This window comes from Sceloporus occidentalis, unplaced genomic scaffold (assembly GCF_023333645.1).
Source record: "Sceloporus occidentalis isolate IW3139 unplaced genomic scaffold, rSceOcc1.0.p SCAF_12, whole genome shotgun sequence".
Classification (NCBI taxonomy): Eukaryota; Metazoa; Chordata; class Lepidosauria; order Squamata; family Phrynosomatidae; genus Sceloporus; species Sceloporus occidentalis.
In genome coordinates this window covers 4,547,993-4,567,946 of record NW_028316992.1, presented here as the reverse complement: position 1 = coordinate 4,567,946, position 19,954 = coordinate 4,547,993, and the positions used below count along the sequence as shown (strand labels likewise).

The 19,954-nt window shown below is 42.9% G+C and overlaps 1 protein-coding gene across 3 annotated transcripts; it reads left to right on the top strand.

Annotated features, from left to right (window-relative positions):
- The first annotated feature begins 2,478 nt into the window (after positions 1-2,478).
- Positions 2,479-18,010, top strand: NT5C1B (5'-nucleotidase, cytosolic IB). Of its 3 annotated transcripts, none has more exons than XM_089478055.1 (6): positions 2,479-2,796; positions 5,055-5,222; positions 14,611-14,740; positions 15,983-16,105; positions 16,491-16,675; positions 16,996-18,010. In XM_089478055.1, the coding sequence occupies exons 1-6, from the start codon at positions 2,623-2,625 to the stop codon at positions 17,356-17,358; spliced, it is 1,143 nt and encodes a 380-aa protein (XP_089334181.1). In that variant the 5' UTR covers positions 2,479-2,622; the 3' UTR covers positions 17,359-18,010. The 3 variants fall into 3 exon arrangements, with proteins under 3 accessions (XP_089334181.1, XP_089334182.1, XP_089334183.1); XM_089478056.1 differs by lacking the exon at positions 2,479-2,796 and adding an exon at positions 12,517-12,733 and having other exon boundaries at positions 5,135-5,222; XM_089478057.1 differs by lacking the exons at positions 2,479-2,796; positions 5,055-5,222 and adding exons at positions 12,232-12,384; positions 12,517-12,733.
- The last annotated feature ends 1,944 nt before the right edge of the window (positions 18,011-19,954 follow it).

Genomic DNA, 19,954 nt, shown 5'->3' with positions numbered 1-19,954 from the left:
GAAATTACTTCAGCATTCACTGACCAGGAAGCCCCCAGCTGCCGCTGGTCTACCAGAAGCATTGCTGATCCACTCCTTCTGTTACGAAAGAAAGAAAATCTGCTGGTCTGAAAGATCAGAGCAAGTAGCCTCCTATGTGATTGCTTTCAAATGTTTACTCAGGAGAAACCCTTTTTACCTATTTATGGTAGGCTCCTGGGAGCAGGGAACAATCTTTGTTTGTTGTCTGAAGTTCACCTTATTGACATCATAAATAAAAAGGAGCAGCAATAACAGCCAGCTGGTTTTGTACACTTTGGAGACATGGCTCAGAAAGGGAGATAACACCAAATGGAGGAAAACATGAGAAAGGACTGGAGCTGGCTTCTAGGGCAGAGGCCAGGGCCTCCAAGCAGGCCTATGCCTCTGAGGCTGCAATAGTCTATGGCCTGTTACAGACAGCCAAAATAGAGTCACAGTGGAGGTATGGTGTTTCAATGATGTATGTGTCCTAAGAGTCCAGAAGCCACACCAAAGCCACGCTCTGGTCGTTAGGGATGGAGTGTGGCTTTGGTGCAAATTCTGGACTCTAAGGATGCATGCATCATTGAAACACCATACCTCCACTGTGACTCAAAGCAGCTTTATTTTGGCTGTCTGTAACAGGCCTATGTTGTTGCTGTGTGCCTTTCAAGTCCTTTCTGACACAGCTACCCTAATGTGAACCTATTATAGGATTTTCTTGGCAAGATTTCTTTGAGGACCTTTGCCACTGCCTTTCCCTGAGACTGAAAGCAAGTGACTTGCCCGAGGTCACCCACTGGGATTGCATGGCAGAGCGGGGATTTGAACCCTGGTCTCTGCAGTCATACTCCAACACTCAAACTACTTGTTGTTAACTCTGGGTGCATTAACACTAGCGTTTGTGTAGCGAGGAGATCCAAGGAGATTTGACGGTGCAATTCCGAACCGAAGTTCACCCTACGTTTGCCGCGACTGAATGGCAATTTAACCCTGTCGATGTTCACATTGCCATTTGTATTGATTTAAAATTGAGTCGCCATATCGAACACATTTTTAAAAACTGTTAATCAAATGAAGTGCATCTGCGTCATTCTGCTTCTGCCGTCATAGTTGGTGTCCTCACCCGACATCAGAATGTGGGAAGATCCTGAAGTCCTGGCAATGGGGGGGGGGGGGGATTCCAGGAACAGGATGGAGGGATGGAAAGAAGGGGGACAAACAACACCCTCTATTTGCTCCCTCCGCCAACCCCTGGGAGATTCTGGCTGAGAATCACAAGAGCCTTCCTCCATGGGGTTGGTCAGGAGAGAAGGGGGAAAATGAGGCAGCTGCAGGAGGATTTTTGGCCAGGAGACCCCCTGCTCTATCCCTCCAGTGCATGGCTGTGGCTTCCAAGGAGGAGCCCAGTCAAGAGGCAGCTGCTTCACCCTAGCCTGTCTCAGCCCCAGAGGATGGCAATGGCAATCCCTTCAGAAGAACACTTGCCAAGAAATCCCTGCTATAGGTTCACCCTTGGAGAGAGTCACACTGTCTCAGCCTCAGAGGGTGGTGATGGCAACCCCCCCCCCCCTTTGAAGCCATGCAAATGCAACAGTGTGCATATACTGTCTCCAAGCCCCCCTGTTTGCCACTACTCTGCTTGGGTCTTCTAGATTGAGACCTGTGGCCTCCACGACTGGATCCATCCACCTGGCATGAGGTCTTCCTCTCTTTCAACTGCCATCTACCCTTCTTAGTATTATTGAACCCAAACAGACAGGCCAAAATAAAGCTGCTTCGGGTCACTTTGCAGGTATGCTGTATAAATAATGCATGCGTCCTAAGAATCTGGAAGCCACGCCACAGCCGTGCTCCAGTCCTAAGGACTGGAGTGCAGCTTTGGCACAGCTTCTGGCCTCTTAGGACGCATGCATCATTTATACAGCATACCTGCAAAGTGACTTGAAGCAGCTTTATTTTGGCCTGTCTGTTTGGGCCCATTGTCTCTTCTAATGCCTTCTCATGTTGTGGCCCAAGGACAACAGTTTCAAGTCATCCTGGCTTGGAGAAAGATTTCTCGCTTGATCTGCTCCAGGATCCATTTGTTTCTGTTTTTGGCTGTCCATGGGATCCTTAGCACTCTTCTCCAGCAGCATCACATCTCAAAGGAATGGACTTTCTTCCTGTCTGCTTTCGTCCCTCTCCAGCCCTCCCATCCCTACATGGCGATGGGGAACTTCCATGCTCAAACCACTGCACCATGCTATTTACTATGTACTCTCTTTCCTGGAGCAGAATCTCGTTTGAAACCCTGGAATGCTGAGTAGTGGTGGGCCCACAACAAACTCCCAACTCCCAGAATTCCATAGCCTTGATCCAGACAAAGCGGTGCCAAACCGGGTTATTTCTCCAGTGTGGATGCAGCCATCGCTGCGAGCAAGATCAAAGCCCAAAGGGTGTGGCATCTATAGCCAGGGAGAGAGAAAAAGAAAGCGGGGCAGCAGGAGGAGCAGTGAGTAGGCAGGCCTTCTTCTGCTTCTCTTTCCCCAGGAACTGGGAGATGCTGCAGCAGCAGCAGCAGCAGCAGCAGCTGAGGCCCCTTGGCGCCTATTGAGAAGACAGAGCTTGCCCCCGGGAGCCATGAGCGGCTCGAGTCCGGAGAAGCAAGCGGGGCCCGGGATGGAGAAGGAGGCCCTGGCAGCCCCCGCGGGAAGGGAGCTCTCCGAGGAAGAGGCGGCGGCCGGGGCAGAGCAGGACTGGGAGGCCGCCAAGGCTGCCTACGAGAGCCTGGCCTCCTCCAAGAGACCCCGGCCAGTGAGTAGAAGAGGGAGGGAGGAAGAAGGAAGGAAGGAAGGAAAAAGGAGGAGAGGAAGAGGAAGGAAGGAGAAAAGGGAAGAAGAGAAGGAAGGAGGGGAGGAAAGAAAGAAGGAAAGGGGGAAGGAAGGAAGAAGGGCAGCAGGACAAGGGAGAAAGAGGAAGCAAGGGAAGAAAAAAGAAAGGAAAGGAGGAGGAAAGAAAGAAGAAAAGAAGCAAGGAGAAAAGGGAGGAAGCGAACGGAAAAAGAAGGAAGAAAAGGAAGGAAGGAGAAAAGAAGAGGGAGGAAGGGAAAGAAACAAGAAGGAAGGAAGGGGGCGCAGAGTGACCAGACACGTCCTCCTTTTCCAGGGCCTGTCCTCCATCCCCTCCAGCCTTCTGTCCGGGAGGGGATTCCAAAAGCTCCCCCATTCGGAGCATCACTAAGGAGCATGCATTGACGTTTATAGGAACGCTTTTAGCTTTTGTTCTGTTAATAACGTCCTCCATTTTGAGCCTGACTAAGAGGCAGGAGTTTACATTTCTAGGGCTGCATCCACACTGGAGAAACGACCCTGTTTGGCACCGCTTTCACTCTTTGCTCCTCTCTGGGCCCACAATAAACTCCCAAATCCCAGAATTCCATAGCCTTGAGCCCCAGACAAGGAGTGATAGCAGTGCCAAACAGTGTGGATGTAACCCAGGAGTGCTTTAAAAGCTTTTATGTAACCATGCCTTCCATGTGCCTGGGATGCCCTCCATTTGGAGGTGCCTTGGTCCCCCTGGCAGAGCTGGGCCAGCCTCCTTGGGTGCCCAGGGCCTTGCCTTGCCTTGCCCTGCCTGGCTCTTTCCCCCTGGCTTTGTGCCTCTTCCTGCCTGCCTTCCAACCCCTTTGACCTCTGAGGCAGTTTCCACACTGGGCCTCAGGGTTTTATTGTTGCTGTGTGTTGTGTCCTGAAGGCATTTCCCACTGAGGACAACCCTAAGGCAAAGCATGGGGTTCCTTGGCAAGATTGCTTCAGAGTGAGGTTTGCCCTGGCCTTTCCTTGAGGCCATATATAAATATTAGAAGAATGAAAGCAGTTGCTCCATGACATTATGAAAGGAAGCGACCTCTCTATTCATAGGCTCAGGCCGAGAGAATGGTTTCTCCGACTCAAACCCTGGTCTCCAGAGTCGTAGCCCAACACTCAAACCACTGCACCACGCTGCTGTCTATCATCTTCTCTCTCTCTCTGGATCTTTCTCTAAGGAGTTTGTCTATCAGACGAAACAGTTCAGGAGTTTATCCCGTGAATATCCCAGAAAAACTGCGTCATTACACAAAACTTTCACACGACACCCAACGAAATCCGCTGTTAAAGCAATCACAAAATTACTTTCGGGATTTCAGAGACAATGCGTTTCAGATATCACTTTATTTTCACAATTGCATGTGATAATCACACAATTATTCACCATTTTCACTTTATCTGCGGGATGCTTTAAATGCAATTTAATCTCTCTTTAATACCGAAATTAGCCCCAGTGTGATAAACTCCTGTGTCTCAAACACACCCTCAGCAGATGTCATTTCCACATCCTAAGCCCCTTCTGGCCTCTTTCTTTCTCCATTCATCCGCCTATGCTCAAGCCCCATTAATTGTTATGGTAGTGCGCCATTGCTTGCCATTTTCCCCTTGCTGCCACCGGACCGCATACACTCAAAGCAGGGTATGCAAAGTCCGCATAAGGCAGGGACGGATTGTACAGAATAAGCTAACTTGGATATGCGCCCCAAGTCTAAACGTGACATTTATGTTTTATATCCACCTTATTATAAACAGAGCCTGAAGATAATTTGATACATAGTATTCCCCCCCCCCCCAGTAATTTGGGGGCATGAAACAATATTCGTGTGCACTGGGCCATCAGAAATCAAAGGTGTCACTATCTCAGCCACTCATGTGGACAATTCTGAGGTTTTGAGTAGTTAGGATTTTGAAATTTTGGATAAGGAAGACTCAACCTGTAGGAGTAGCAATGCCTGAATTCTCTTGCTAGTCCCAAGTAGAGTAGACCCACTGAATCAATGGGGTTTAACCATGTGTTGACTTACCAGACATCAATTGATTGATGACTGTCATCAATTCATGATTGATGATTATCAATTGATTAATGACTATTTGGGCTGACCAACAGGATTCCACCCACTATTATTTTTATATTATATATCGTACCTATATCATATTCTATTACAGTTGTCATCATTTTCTCTCTCACACCTTCCTCCCTGACAGCCCAAACCCCAAAATGCCATCACCGTTGCTGTGTCCTCCCGGGTTCTCTTTGATATGGTGGAAGAGAGGAAACTCTATGAAGAACAAGGCGTGGAAAAGTATGTGGAGTACCAACAAGCAAATGAAAACGTCACCCTGAAGCCTGGGCCGGCTTTTTCCTTTGTGAAGGTAACCACTTCCTCATACCATGTTCAGTTTGGTGGGGCTTTTTTTGTTTCATTAGCAAATATCCATGAGCCATCAATAACCTCTTTTCTCCCTGCCTCGCCCTCTCTGCCTGAAGCTGTTGGCAAATAATTCAGTGGCATGTTACATAATCTTGCTGTCAGATGTGCAGTAATGCACAGAGTTCGGTCAGGGAAATAAAGATGGTGTGGTTTCTGTGCAGGGAGGGAAAATTTCAACTTCCCTTGGAAAAAACAACAACAACAGCCAGGCACCACTGCTGGAGAGGATGGCAAGAGCTTCTTGTTATGGTGGATGCAGGGCTGGAGTGTTAAATGAACACATGCAGATGTGGTTTTCCGTTACGCTGCTATTATGGGTTTCTTTTCCTTCATGACTAGTTTTAGGATTATGATAATCATGTTCTGCCATGAAGCCAGAGCTGCAGATAAGCTCTAGTAAAGAATTTTAAGGCAAGACCCATTTTACTATTAGGCATAATGATGCCTCGAGCAGCAGATTTGGGCATCATGAAAGAGTGGAAAATTGTTAGCTATTTAATTTGTTGTTGTTATGGTTATTACTGCTAGAAATAGAAGGTAGCGCTTGTGAGGTTTTGGTCTTTTTTGCCTCATTTACCAAAATAACTAACTGGGTTTACATTTGTTGTTAACCATCCTTGATTCGATCTCAACTAATGGCTACCCTGTGGATGAGACATCTCCAAGACCCCCTATCCTCCACTTCTTTTCCCAGTTTCTGCAGATTCATACCCGTGACTTCCTTAATTGAGTCCATCCATCAAACATGTGGTCTTCCTCTCTTCCTAATTCCTTTCACTTTTACCAACATTATTGTCTTTTCTAATAATTCCTTTCACTTTTACCAACATTATTGTCTTTTCTAATAAGTCATGTCTTCTCAGGATGTGGCCAAAGTATCACAGACTCAGACTCAGTTTAGTCATCTTTTCACTCCTTCTTCTTCTGTGCCCAAGCCTGCTTTTCTTACAATATGTTGTGCATATAAGTTGAACAAGTAGGATGATAAGATGCATCCTTGTCTGACAGTAGCCTCTTGTCCTGAGTACAGATTCCTCATCAGGACTATCAGATGTGTTGGCACTCCTGTGTCTTTAAGGGTGTTCCATAGCCTTTCATGATCTATGCAGTCAAAGGCTTTGCTGTAGTTTATAAAGCACATGCTGATTTTCTTTTGGACTTCCCTGCACTCCATTAGCCATCGTATGTTTGCAATGTGGTCCCTAGTTCCTCTTCCTTTCCTGAACCCCTCTTGCACCTCTGAGATTTCTCTCTCCATGTATGATTGGAGCCTATGCTGTGGGATTTTGAGCTTAATTTTGCTTGCATGGGAGATTAGCGCTATGGTCCTATAGTTGCTGCAGTTTTTTGCGTCTCCTTTCTTGTGGATGGGGGTGTAACTTGAACACTTCCAATCCATCGGCCACCATTTTGTTTTCCATATCTATTGACATATGTTAGTTAAGATTGGAGTTGATTCTGTCAGTGTGAGTTGTAGTAGTTTGATTGGAATGTCATCTGTTCCCCATTTTTCTTACTGCAGCTTCTACCTTGCTTTGTGGTTCATCTTCATATGGCTCTTCATTCCATGCATCCTTCATTTTTTCATCTTTTTTGTATATCTTTTCTGTGTATTGCCTCCAACTTTTTTTATTCTCTCCTGGTCTTGAATTATGTTATTAGTGTTATCATGGAGCATCCTGATCCTTGGTTTAATGTCCCTTTAATAACTTGAATCATGTAGAAAAGGTCTCTTGTTCTTCCTTTTTTGTTATTGTATTCTATTTCCTTGCATTGGTAATTATAGTAATTGTCCTTGTCTTTTCTCATTAGTCTTTGTACTGTTGCATTCATACTGTGCACCTTTACTTGAGTCAGAGAGATGTGGAGTGTCACTGCCTCGGGGAGCCAAATGTATTGGGTCTGTGTTTGAGAGGGGAATTTATTCCCGTGATTCCCCCATTCACACACTTTATTTGTCTCATGTCCAAGTCTATCTTTACAGTGACTTTCAAACTCTAGTCACACCAGCTGAAAATGAGTTGTGTGTGTGCACATAAGCACTGGTTCCTCTTTCAGAATGTTTCTGAAAAAGCTACATCCTCTCAGACACGGAAGTGTTGGAGCCAGCTGGTTCTCAGCTGAATCACAGTAGCAATAGTAGCTACATTTCTATACCACTTCGTACTGAACCAAGCAGTCTCTAAGTGGTTTACAGTGAGTTAACCAATTGCCCCCAACGAGCTGGGTATTCATTTTAGAGATCTTGAAAGGATGCCAAGCTGAATTGACCCTGGAGGCCCTGGCTGGAATCAAACTCACAAACTTGGCTACAGTACTGGCATTTAACCATGTGCCACCAGGGCTCCATCAGATTTTAGATGTAGATTTTAAAAACCAATCATGGCATCATAAACAATGCTTAAAGTTAAGCAGGGAACTTAAAGACTTTGCAGCTGCCCCCTATGTATGCACACATATGCCTGCACACATACAGACCTCATGGGTTGCACCACCCATTACTTTTCCAAAACAGGAACTAACCAGTCTGAAATAGTATTTTGGATCTGGGGAACTGTAGTGGCCTTAAAAGTAAGAATCACCCCCCACAGAAGCTTCTGGAAATACGTTTTTTTTTGGGGGGGGGGATTTCTTTTTCTAGCAATGGTTGGAGATGTGGCTTGGCAAGATGCCCACAGTCTGCAGAATTTCCACTGCTGCTTAAATCTTAGAACATACTAGCACTGTAGGCATAGTGAAACTCCCACTCCCCTTCATCCCTCCACACCACTAGAAAACCTGTTCCAGCGAATTGACTCTGCTCCAGGCTCTGGAGGTCACTTCACCTCTTTTTGGTTCTTCGGATGGAAGCACATCTCTCAGTGGGATCACCCTACTGGATAGTCCCCTGCAAAACTGACTTCACCACCACGAGTACCACCACTACCATTATCTTACAGTTATTATTATTATTGTTATCCCACTCAAGGTGGCATATGACCTGGATTAGAAATGGTATTGTCTACTCAAGAGCCAGCATGGTGTAATCGTTTGAGCAGTGGACCATGACTCTGGAGACTAGGGTCCAATTCTCCTTTGGCCATGGAAATCCAATCAGTGACCTTAGGTGAGTCACATACTCTTAGCCTGATAAAACCCCAGGATAGGTTCACCTTAGGGTCACCATAAGTCCAGAATGACTTGAAGGCACAAAAAAACAAACTTAGAAGTCAGGTCATATGGATTTCCACAGAACAGAAATACAGCATTATTGTTTTGACAAGACTTGCACTGCAGTCCGAAGCCATTGTATGTAAACAGCAGAATCATCATGTAAATGTGGAAGGGGTTTTTTTTTTTTTTTGGGGGGGGGGGAGTATAAAAAAATCTTAATTTTCGTGTCCATCAGTTTTAAAATCAGTGCTCAGAGTTCTACTTTGTTATCTGTTGAAGTTGGGCCTGAGCTGAGTGTTGGAAGAATGGGAACATATACATGTGCAAGACTCCCCTGCCTTTTTGTTTGGGTGGGGCATAAGTCATTGGGGAAGGAGAATGGAGAAACCAGTTGAATGGTCTGACTTAGGCTCTAGCTCACTGGCGGAGCAGCTTCCCTCCTTTTCACTCACACAGTCACTCCACCACCTCCACAGCCTTGAGTGGTGCATGAGTCTCTTCATGCTACTCTCACCATCCACAATCCCTTCTGGTCTGGAGTCATATAAACCTTATAGTATACTAAGGGTCTCGTGAGGTGCAGCTTACAGCCCTTTCTTTGTGGACAGGCCATCTTTGATGCATTTTGGGGTTAAATCTTGAGTTAAGTCTTGATGGTCTGTGGCAAAGAAAAATGTCCATGGTGAAGAAAAGGTTAAGGACCACTGCTCTAAGCCACATTGTTGACATTTTGTTCATCCAATGTATTTATAGCTGATTTGACATCTCTTGAGAATTTGAAATATTTTCTGATGCCCAGTTTATGACTTTCTGCCTATTGTTAAGAGCATTGGGTTAGAGAGAAAGACAAGTAGAGAATAAAGTTTTAAGTGTACAGGATTGTGCACAAACAGGTTTAGAGGCCTGATCTTGTTCTGATCTCTCAGAATCTTTCCAAAGGAGATGGATTATATAGCAGTGTTTCCCAATTTAAAGTCTCTCTCTCACATACACTCTTACCATGACCTTTCACAGAATTTTCTACCTCTATTATGGTTGTTTGCTTGTGGTTTACTGCATGTCTTTGTGCAGGGGCATAGCACAACTTCTACAACAAGCTATACCATAGTCAGACACTGTTTAGTTTTTCCCTCTGTTTCTTTATTAAATGTTTGTACCTACTGAAGAGGCAGTAGGTTTGTCCCTGTTACTGAGCTCCCAAAGTCCTCTACCTCTTTCCTCTTCCAGCAATATATTTGATTAATTAATTCAACTGATAAATGAGTATGTACAGTGGACCCTTGTTATACGCTGGGGTTTGGTTCCAAAATCCATGGATCCTCAAGTCCCATTAAATATAATGGCATAGCAAAATGGTGTTCCTTATAAAAAAATGGAAAATCAAGGTTTGATATTTGAAATTTATCCTTTTTTTAACGTTTTCAAACTGTGGCTGCTTGAATCCGTGTATCAAAAATTCATATATAAGAAGGGCCAACTGTATATTGAGTGGTATATTTATATTTGCCTATCTTCCAAAATTGAGACTCAAGATGATTTACAGTTTCAAAAAGAACACTATAGCAAAAACATACAAAAATGAACATTAAAATAGAATTAAACTGTTGATAATATTGAAATTATTTACAACTATACTTAAATAAGGTATAATGCAATTAAAATACAAAAAGCAATTGAAACAGTTCAGTTTAAAAAGTATGGCATTCTCAGTCCCTTCTTTAAGAAATGTTTTAAAACTCTGTCAGAACAAATATGTCTTTGCCTGCCAATAGAAGGACAACAAGAAAGGGACCAATATGGTGTACCTGGGAAGGGAGTTCCAGAGTCTAGGGGCAGCCATGGAGAAGTCCCTCTCTTGTGCCCCACCAACTGTGCTCATGACCATGCTTGCAATGATGATGAGACTGACAAAATGGCATCTCCTGATGATCTCTGGTCCTGGGCTGGCTGATACAAGGAGATACAGTGTGCCAGACAGCCTGGACATGTACTATATTGGATTTTATAGGTCATAACCAGCACTTTGAATTGTACCCAGCAACAAACTGGCAGCCAGTGGAGCTTTATAACGGGGGGGTATCATGGTCCCTTTAACCTGCCCTAGTTAACACTCCTTCTGCAACTCCTTGAACTATCTGATGTTTCTGCACGCTTTTAAAAGGTAGCCCTATTAGAGCATGTTACAGTAGTCCAAACAGGATGTAACTAAAGTACGTATCACCAGGGCTAGATCTTACATCTCAGTGAATAGATGTAGTTGGCCTCCCAAAACTTTACAAAAGCACTCCTGACCATCATAGAAACCTGGGCCTCAGGTTCAAAGCTGAAGAGTACACCCAAATTGCAAACCTGTGTCTTCAGGGCAAATATAACCCCATCTAACATAGGCTGAATCCTTATTCCTTGATCTACTTTTCAACTGACCAAGAGTACCTGTCTTGTCTGGGTTAAGTTTCAGTTTGTTTGTCCTTATGACAGACACCAGTTGAGAATGCAGACAGTTATCCCTCGGCGTAATGAAGTGGAAAGGAGTAGTAGAGCTGGGTGTCAGGTTCATGGCACCACACTCCAAACTCCAAATGAGCTCTGCCAGCAGATTCATGTATATTTTAAATAGTATGGGAGACTAAACAGAAACCTGAGGTCAAGGAGGTTGAGCAGGAGTCATCCAGCATCACGTTCTGGGTTTGCCAGGATGGAAAAGAGCCACTGTAAAACTGTGCCTCTTAAGCAAGGTGGTCCAGAAGGATACCATGGATGATGGTATCAAAAACTAGAACCAAGAAGGACATGCTGCTCCTCTCTACCTCCTGGCGTAGGTCATCCACCAAAGCAACCAAAGCTGTCTAATGATTCCATAAGCAGTCCTGAAACCAGACTGAATTGGCTCTGAGAAATCGGTTTCATCCAAACACCTGGAGCTGGGAGGCTACCACACACTCCAGTACATTTCACAAAGAATGGTTATGTTAGAAATTGATCAATAACTGTCGATTATAGAGGGATTCTGGGGTGGGTTTTTTCAACACAGACCTAACAGCTGCTTCCTTTACATAAACTGGAACTCTGTCTTGTTGTAAGGAGACTAGCCATTCAGCCAGCCCTGCTCTGATCTGTTTAGTCAGCCAAGGACAAGGTCTAGTATACATGTCGTGGTTCTCACCTTTCCAAAGATCCTGTCCACATCCTCAGGTTGCACAAATAGAAAAGTATCCAATATCACAGGATAAACAGGAGCCAAGGTTACATCCACTGGAACTATATCTGCTCCAGCTTGGATCCAAGCTGGAGCAGATCTGAGCAATTTTATCTACAAAGTGCTGTGCAAATTCTTCACAGTGGGCTATCAAGTGGTCTGCATTTTCTGTCTGAGGACGTGTGTAATAGCTGTTTGCAGATGCAAGCCCACACTGCCACAAAGTAGGTTTTCAAAGAGACTCTAGGCCTGTTACAGACAGCCAAAATAAAGCTGCTTTGAGTCACAGTGGGGGTATGGTGTTTCAATGATGCATGTATCCTAAGAGTCCAGAAGTCGCACCAAAGCCATGCTCCAGACTGGAGCGTGGCTTTGGTGTGGCTTCTGGACTTTTAGGACGCATGCATCATTGAAACACCATACCTCCACTGTGACTCGAAGCAGCTTTATTTTGGCTGTCTGTAACAGGCCCTAGTTTATGTTTAGTTAGACTCACTCCAAGTCTTCCATCCTCGCTCTAGTCTCCACTTGTTTGATCACCGCCAGCTGCATGGAAAACCAAGGGGCTAGTTTGACTCCACTTTGTAAGAAGGGACACTTAAGAATGTTTGTATCCACTACCCTGACCATTTCCCCAATCCAGAGATCAGGCACAGCTTCAACAATCACCTGCTGAGGTGACAGAAACATCCCCAACAGCCATCAAGTATCCATCCAGATTCACCATCCTAAATGCTTCCCCACCCCTGCAGAGGTAAATAGATTCATGTGGACAAATTAAATATTAATGATGAATTGTGGATGAGTGTATTTCTTTTTAAAGAAGCACACAATTATGGGGAAGGAAACATTTTAGGGGTTTTGTTTTGTTTTGTTTTTGTTGCAGGAAATGGATGATGCCAGATGGGTGACAAGAAAGTAAAACTCAAATGGGCCAGGGGCTAGAAGAGATCATGGGCCACCAGCACTCATTTACAGTATCTCTTCCAGTTCCTAACCAAGAAGTACAATCCTTTAATCCAAGGGCTGACCATTTGTGTCCCTCCAGATATTGTTGGACAATACCTCCTCTCATACCTCACTACTTTCTATATCAGCTAAAGGTATTGGGATCTAACATCCGGCAACAGTATGCAGGCTACAAGTTGTTCATTCCCGTCTTAATCCTTGAGTTCATTTTGTTGCAGTTCATTTCCTGCTTGGTAGCTTCTTGCAGCTCCCCTAAACCAATTACAGCTGAGGAGTATGGACTGTCCATGCCAGTGTTGCCTCTTTTCTCATCCGTAGTATTGTAAAATGAGTAGAATATCTATTATTGCAGGACATGCAGTGTGAAGTCATTGTCTTTCTAGTTTTTCCACTCTGAAACTATCTCACTAGCTGTCACTTGCAGTGGCTGGGAAATTTGCAAACGAATTGCTTCTTGACCTGTATGTTTTAATGCTAGATCAGAGATAATGATCAGATATACAGAGGAGAAGGAGAATAGAAGAAGAAAATTATTATTTTCAGTGACTACCATGTGTTCTCTGCTAAGTCTCATTCTGGCCAAAATGTCCAATTCATTTATCACATGGCATAAAGGTAGCATTTTCAAAATGGCTTGGCAGACTGGGCAAATGGAACCTGTGGTTCTAGAGAAGGACTGTTTTCACTGGAAGAACAGTTGCTTTGATGGTAAAACAACTTTATTGTTAAAAGCTGAAAGCCGTCACAATGTGACACTGGTCCAGCCAGTAGATACAAAAGCAATATAAAAGGATCAAGACACAGAATTCCTGGGGGGAAATACAAATAAACAAAATAATAATAATAAGATACAGAAATGCAACAATAGTGAAAAAAACATATGGCAAATGAGACTCTAATCCTGATTCCCATTTTGAGAACTAAGTCTAATCTTACTAGCAGCTAAAGCAAAATTTGCCACCATGGAGGTAATGAATACAGTTGCTTTGATATAGAACATTTGCACCAGGCCTGGGGCCAGTTTTCTGCCCTTGAGACACTTCAGGAGGCGGGCAGTCTCATGGATTGCCAAAAATGCTTTCTTCCCCAAGCTCAGAAATGGCCAGAGCTCGCTTTTGTTTTTCTCCGGGGGGTGGAGGGGAGCTAAACATTGTCAGGGAAGTTGTAACCTATATAAAAGGTGAAATGTAGGTCATGAAGCTGTAGGCCCATGGGAGTTAATTCATCTTTTTAAATTGGACCAAGAAAAGATGGTCCAAAGAGGGCTGAGTGGTGCAGAAATCAATCTGGGGGAACTGCAAGCAGATATAAGGCCACCTTTTGCCCACCCCATATAGAAGGCCCCAGATTCAGCCCCTTCCATGTCTAAAGCAGGTAGTGAAAGAACGTAATCTGCAACCCTGCAGAGCCACTACCCACTGTATCAACAATACTAGCCTAGGTGGGTCAGTAGTCTTAGTACAAGGCAGCTTGTTGCGTGTGGCCTTTATCAATACAAGGTACCCTCCTATTACTGGGCTGACTTAGTATAAGGCAGTTTCCTATGCTCCTGACTCTTCTGCCATCTTAAATTCTCCTATTTATATAAACACTTTCTCTTTTGTTCACATGAAACAGTGTTTACTGTATGCTGCTCACTATTCATTATGTCTGGATTTACCCACTCAAGAAATAATGGATGCTCTAATGAAGGGCCTTTGAAATGCTAATGTTCCCCTATGAAGTAGTCTAGTTTAACATTTTATCTATAGTTAGAGGTGCCTTAACTGAAAGACTGTGAAACTGCAGATGGTATTTTGTAATTCTTTAAAAGGTTTGTTCCTTGTTATAACAAGCCCCACCAGGCCCTGGTGAGAGGTCAAGAAGCTGGAATCAATAGAACCTGTTATGCAAGTCAGGCTGGCAGATGCATTTTTCTTTTGGGCAGAGTCCCACATACCCTAATAAGATCTCCTGATACAAACAGATAATTGACTTGCGTTCATTTGACTCATTCATTTGCTACCCACAGGCACTGGAGCAAGTCAATGCCCGACTCCGTGAGCTATATCCCAATGACGAAGAGCTGTTTGATATTGTGCTCATGACTAATAACCATGCCCAAGTTGGGGTGAGACTTATCAACAGCATTAACCATTATGGTGAGTCTATATGTTTTCTTTCCCTTTGACTTTGCTGTAGCTGCTATGGTTTACATGCTTCAGCTCTGTTAGTGTAAAAAACAAATGGAAGAAGAAAATCTGCTTGCACCAGTCTTAACTGATGTAGTGAAAGAATTTAGTCTTTAATTCAGGGAAATTGTGGCCCTCCAGATTTGTGTGTGTGTGTGTGTTTATTTATTAATTTATTTTGGTATTCAGCTTCAATGATCTGTCACCATTGGCTCTGCTGTCTAGAATTAATGGGAGGTTCAGTCTGAAGTACAGAGCCACATTATCTTGTGTGTGTTCTCTCTCTCTCTCTCTCTCTCTCTCTCTCTCTCTCTCTCTCTGTATATATATATATATATATATATATACATATATATATATACACACACACACACACACACACACACAGAGAGAGAGAGAGAGAGAGAGCGAGAGAGAGGATTATAATTGACCCATTGCTTCAAAGTGGAGGTTTACACTTCCACACAGGCCAGAATGTTATACTCCAAATAGAACTCACTTGCAAGCAAATGCATAAGTGAAGTTGCAGAGGTCTGTAAGATACCACAAGCTGAATGGCAAAATGTTCTTCATCTCATTTCCCATCTTCTGTCTTCGCTTATGGTTCAGTTCTTGGCCTTGGCTACACTGCTCTCTTCCTTGGCCATATCAATAGAAATGGCTGGATGGGATTCTTGTAGGGAACTGTATGAAAATGGAAGCTACAAAACAACTATGATGCTAATGGAGGAGCAGGAGGGTCGCAGATGGATGGAGAAAGTGGCAGTGGCAGAATAGAGTAACACTGGCATTAAATGCCCTGCTCTGAATGACTGCAGAGAAGATGTCACAAACATGGGACACTGAATGACCCCTCCAGATGACTTCAAATTGAAGTGGTCTATAAAACAAAAGGAAGTTTCTCAATTTGATGTTTTTAGTGATGGCCTTGTCATTTTACTGGGTATGTAGTTTTTGGAAGGATCAGTTCAGCATAATCATGAGTGGCATTACATCAGTTCTGGTTGCCAAAATAGCCACAACAGTATAGCTGCAGCCTTCTGGAAGAAGCCAAAAATGGCCACTGTAGTCCTATGGGCTCCTGAACATATCCACACCCACTATATGCTTTCTACCACTGAACTTATTGTAACAAACTGTGGATGTCTGAGTCTGTACAGGTGGTTATCAGTGCATCCGCCAGGTCTGAGAATTTTTCTTATTCAATACTAGGTCTGTTAATTGAACGGTTTTGTATGACTGGAGGAAAAAGCCCAGTTGGCTACTTGAAAGCATACCTTACCAATTTGTACCTCTCTGCTGACTCTGAAAAAGTTCAAGAAGCCATCGAAGCAGGTTTGTATTGGGTCTTTTCTTTGCTTTAACCACAGCATTTGCATATGGTTAATTTGCATATGCCTTCTATAGGATGTTGTAGCTCAATTGATACAGTGTTTGGGTTATGAACCTCAAACGACTTTGATTCATTTTTGAAAAGTATAAATCAATTGTGACCTTTTTAATCTCTTTTCCTTGTTATGCTTTTAGTGATTTAATGTATAGTTACTTTGAACATTCTGCTTTGTTAGGGTTACATAAGTGTGTTTACTATTTTAAAAAAACGTAGTTTCATATGTTTACCAGTGGGATGTTAACAGTTATGACTAGCCCTTTTAAGAGCACCAATTGTTCTCATGTTACAAAGGTTATAAGATTAATAATTTCTGCAATCTTTTTGCAGGAATTGCTGCTGCTACATTGTTCACAGGTAACAAAAAAGTTCCTTACGATGACAAGCAGCTCCGAGTGGCCTTTGACGGGGATGCTGTTCTGTTTTCTGATGAGTCTGAAATAATTGTGAAAGAACATGGCCTGGATAGATTTTTTGAACATGAACAGATAAATGAAAACAAGCCTCTGGCACAGGTATGATATTCAACATCTCTATTGCTCTTGGTCCTCATGATCAATGTTGTCATGCTCAGCAAAAATGTAATTTTGCTCAATCATTTAATGAGAACTGCAGAATCATAAATCTGTTTTTAAACATCAAAGGACTTATTTTGATGGACAGTAGCTCCCATTAAACTGCTATAAATTTGTTTTGAAACATCAGATAGTAACTGCCATTAGACTGCCATTTTCAGTCTTCAAGCAAAACAAAAGGAAGACCTTATAGTTTCTACCAATTGTTCAATGAAAATTTACTTTTTTAAAAAATGTGTTTCCGATACTTTTCCCTTTAGGGCCCTTTGAAAGGTTTCTTGGAAGACCTTGGAAGGCTCCAAAAGAAATTCTATGTTAAGAACGAGCGTCTGGATTCGCCAATCAGGACTTACCTGGTGACGGCCAGGAGTGCTGCGAGTTCTGGAGCCCGAGTGCTGAAGACTCTCCGCAGCTGGGGAGTGCAGATTGATGAGGCCCTCTTCCTCGCAGGGGCACCCAAGGGACCAATCCTGGCCAAAATCAGACCTCACATTTTCTTTGATGACCAGATGTTTCACATAGAAGGAGCGCGACAGCTGGGCACGATTGCTGCTCATGTGCCGTACGGCATTGGGCAGAAGTACCACAAATCCAAACTGAAAGAAAGCCCAGCCACCAATTAGTTCCTTCTAACTTAGCAGTGAATATGGGGTTAGGTCTGAAATTTCCCCACATGGACTTCTTTCAAGTGTTATGTTTAAATGTGACTCCTTTAGGTTTTTAATCTATTTTTAGAGGAGATATTTTATACTGTAGACATATTTTTGTAGTGGGAAGTGGAAAAACATTGTTTAAATTGATATCCCTAAACAGATACCCCTAAATTTTCTAGCTTGGGCTTTTATTCATTTCAATATGTATATTGGTATTGTACTACTGAAATCATTGTCTGTTCTACAGCAGAGCTGCTGAAAGTGGTGGTCCATAGATTAGTGGCAGTCCCCATACCATTGGCTGCTGGCCCGTTGTATTTCCAGAAAGGGCAATCAGCACAAATATGTCACAAATACCGATCCCCATCATATTGGGAAAAATAATTCCCAGTCTCCCACATCAGACAGCTTGGGAAGCATTGCTTTATAGAATCATGGGAATACTACAACATGATTTACATGCTGCTATACCAGTAGGAAAACACAAATAGCACCAAAGCAAAGAACATATGTATGGGATTTTGCATGTGTTACTGCATTATTGGATACAGTCTGCTGTCCCCTGTGCATACCGAATAGAACTATAGTAGCAAATCAATAAAGTACAATCCAGTATAAAATCAATAATGCTTCCATTAATTTGTGTGGTGTATAGATTACATTCCTTTCATGCTTTTAACTCTGAATATAATCTCAGTACCTGATTTAGAATACATCAGTGTGCATTAAGGTTCCACTAACTGAAATAAGGAAGCCAGCATTGTGTAGTAGTTTGAGAGTTTGACTACAAGTCTGGAGACCAGGGTTCGAATCCTCCCTCTGCCATGGAAACTCACTGGATTACCTTGGACAAGTCACACTCTCAGCCTGAGCGGAAGGCAAAGGCAAACTCCCCCTGAAAAATCTTGCCAAAAAAACCCTGTCATAGGTTTGCCTTAGAGTTGCCATAAGTTGCAAATGATTTGAAGGCACACAACAAAACCCCAAAGTAAAGGTGATTTTTGTGCAGATTGGGCTTTACAGCTTTTCTTGGGGATGTTATGTGACAAAGCATGCTAGTGACATAAGTAATCTGTAAAAGTTGGACTTGATCAGGAATGCCAGGGGTCCAACACATCTGGGAATCATCAAGTTTGGAAAGCATGTAATCCACCAAACTAAGTTGATAGTTACAATGGTCAGCGATCTGAGAGTGCAAAATTCTTAATCAGAAATGTTTTGAGAGCCTCTAAGCATAGAGTCACAATGTGCCACCACCTTTTGGAAAAACTCCATATACTTTCCTTCCACATAATCCCATAGGAAAGGGGGGAAACATACCTTTCTGAAGGGGTTTGGCTACTTTAGGGCATTGGTCTCCTACTAAGGAAACAAACCATCCCTTTCCAAAACTCCCTTTTTTCTTCTTTCTCAAGACCCTACTCTTTTACTGGGCTCCATAAAATTCTCTTCCCCCCTCTCCTTGTCATGTTCCCAAAGAAAACACTGGCCTGCCTAACAAAAGAAGAATGTGAATCCTCCATTTCTAATATTTCTTTTCCTGAGGCAGCAGAACTTCCTTTTTTGTAATATAACAAAGAGAAGAGCATTCATCAAAATGAATTCTAACCTAAATCACTGAAGCAGAATTTTTAACATCACTGCTATCTGAAGAGTCTTGCAAGTCAGGGGAAATAGCTACTGTAGAAAAAGCTAGCAATTTAATGAGTCAGTTATAAACTTTATTCCCCACTCTGCCCTAAATCATATTCACTTTTCAAGTGATTATTAAAAAAAAACCCAGTTGTGTACATGCACAGTTAGAAATCTTTACAGATGAAACTAACCCAGTGAGAGCTGGTCTATCCTGGGGCTACCATCTTGCCAACTCTCATCGATTGCTACATGCAATAAAATGAAAAAAACATGCAATTATAAACTTTGTTATTGTATTACAGTTTACAGCAGAACATTCTGCTGTTTGGTTTATATCAAATTATTTTTTTATTTTAAAAAAGACATGAAACACTTCAAAATTGCACTGATTTTCATGGGAGAAATCTAATAACTTGCTTGTTTATTATCTCCTTCTCCGGCTGATGCTTCTCCGTAAGGTGACTAGAGTAACTGGTAATGAAATTCAACACTTTGGACGGATTGTGTATAAGATTTTTTAATCATTTTTTTTGAAAAATTAAATACAGCAATTAGAGGTACAGATGGTTATAAATAGCTTAAGGCACTCCAAACATTGCTATCACATGTACAGTCCATGTGGGATTTAGCCTCTCTGCTATATGCTTTACAATCCTGGTATAAAGAGTAAGTGCCTCCGATATTCAAGATGGCATTTAAATGGAGCCTTCTTCACTTGGTGTACACCAAAAACTGTTACACTACAACTCTTGCTGCCTCCAACCAGGATGGCTCTTTTTGGCTAAGGATGATGGGACTTGTAGTGGAGGTGACACTGTTGGGAGAGACACCGCTACTGTGTTTAGGACTGCAAGTGAAATCCTTTGAAAGCACACAGGAAGTTGATAGCTATTGAATGGACCTTAGCAATTATGCTATTACCAAGAATCTT